This window comes from Humulus lupulus, chromosome 6 (assembly GCF_963169125.1).
Source record: "Humulus lupulus chromosome 6, drHumLupu1.1, whole genome shotgun sequence".
Classification (NCBI taxonomy): domain Eukaryota; kingdom Viridiplantae; phylum Streptophyta; class Magnoliopsida; order Rosales; family Cannabaceae; genus Humulus; species Humulus lupulus.
This window is the reverse complement of record NC_084798.1, coordinates 21,086,118-21,087,500: the sequence shown is the minus strand read 5'-3', so window position 1 is coordinate 21,087,500 and position 1,383 is coordinate 21,086,118. Positions and strand designations below refer to the sequence as shown.

The 1,383-nt window shown below is 43.4% G+C and overlaps 1 protein-coding gene across 1 annotated transcript in view; it reads left to right on the top strand.

Moving 5' to 3' along the window:
- Positions 1 to 1,127, top strand: part of LOC133781838 (arginine decarboxylase) — a 3,037-nt gene extending 1,910 nt beyond the window's left edge. Inside the window, exon 1 of the mRNA XM_062220932.1 lies at positions 1 to 1,127. This exon is cut by the window's left edge and continues 1,910 nt beyond it. Coding sequence (XP_062076916.1) covers positions 1 to 835 — 835 coding nt within the window. The 3' untranslated portion in view covers positions 836 to 1,127.
- The last annotated feature ends 256 nt before the right edge of the window (positions 1,128 to 1,383 follow it).

The following is a 1,383-nucleotide window of genomic DNA, read 5'->3' as shown; positions in this document are numbered from 1 at the left end:
AGCTGCGGCCATTAAGGGTGAGTCTGATACTTGTTTGTTCTATGCGGATCAGTTGAAACAACGTTGTATTGATCAGTTCAAGGAAGGGTCTCTTGGTATGGAACAACTAGCTGCTGTTGATGGGTTCTGTGAGTTCGTTTGTAAAGTGTTAGGTGTTTCGGATTCAACTCGTACTTATCATGTCAACTTATCGGTTTTCACTTCAATTCCTGATTTCTGGGGTATTGGTCAACTATTTCCAATCATCCCAATTCATCGTCTTGATCAGAGGCCGGCTGCTAGAGGAATTCTATCGGATTTGACCTGCGATAGCGATGGGAAGATTGACAAGTTCATTGGCGGGGAGTCCTCTTTGCCGTTGCATGAATTGGAAGGTGGCAATGGCAACAATGGCGGTTGCGGGTACTTCTTGGGGATGTTCTTGGGAGGGGCTTATGAGGAGGCACTTGGTGGAGTTCATAACCTGTTTGGTGGCCCGAGCGTTGTTCGGGTTTCGCAGAGTGACGGCCCCCATAGCTTTGCGGTGACGCGAGCTATGCCAGGTCCATGCTGCAGTGATGTCCTCCGAGTGATGCAGCACGAGCCCGAGCTCATGTTCGAGATGCTCAAGCACCGGGCTGAAGAGTTTGGTCAGGAGGATGATGGCATGGCTAACGCTGCCCTGGCTGGTGGCCTCGCCCACTATTTCCACAGCATGCCTTATCTTGTGGGGTCTTCTTGCACTTTAACTGCAATGAATAATGGTGGCTTTTACTACTGCAATGAGGATGAATACAATGCTGCTGTTGATTCTACCTCTACTGAGGATGAGCAGTGGTCCTTCTGCTATGCTTGAGTTTAGTCTCTTATCATGTTTGTCTCCCTTTGGATGGTTGCTTTGGTTGGTTTGTCGCCTAGGGACGTCTGTTTCTAAATTTCATGTTTATTAATTTCTATGTTAAATGTCTTTTTTTCTTTTTTTTAAAATGATAAGCGAAGGATGTAACAAACATGGTAGAATCCTTTGCGTTTTGTAGAAAAGAGGGAATGGAACCGAATCAACCCTTTTGAAAATTCGGGATCTTGTTGTACCTCTTTCAATGTTTCTTAGTAAATTTTCAGGTTTAGTCTTAATCATATTTTTCTAATGCCTTTGTCTTTTTCCTTCATGCTATTCCATTTCTCGAGCTGAGACTCAGTTTTTTTGCTATAAAAGTTCTCATCTAAAACCTACTCTTGAATCGATTGCTTTTCTTTTTTGTTTAGTTGTGATCCTGTGTAGGGTCTTTCAAGGGCGGTTTTGTTGAATTGTGTGTGCTTTTTCTGTTAAAAAATTAAAATGGGATAGTGCCAAGCCTCTTTTTGAAAAGGTTGGATGAGGAGATTCTGATATAATGGTTGGTG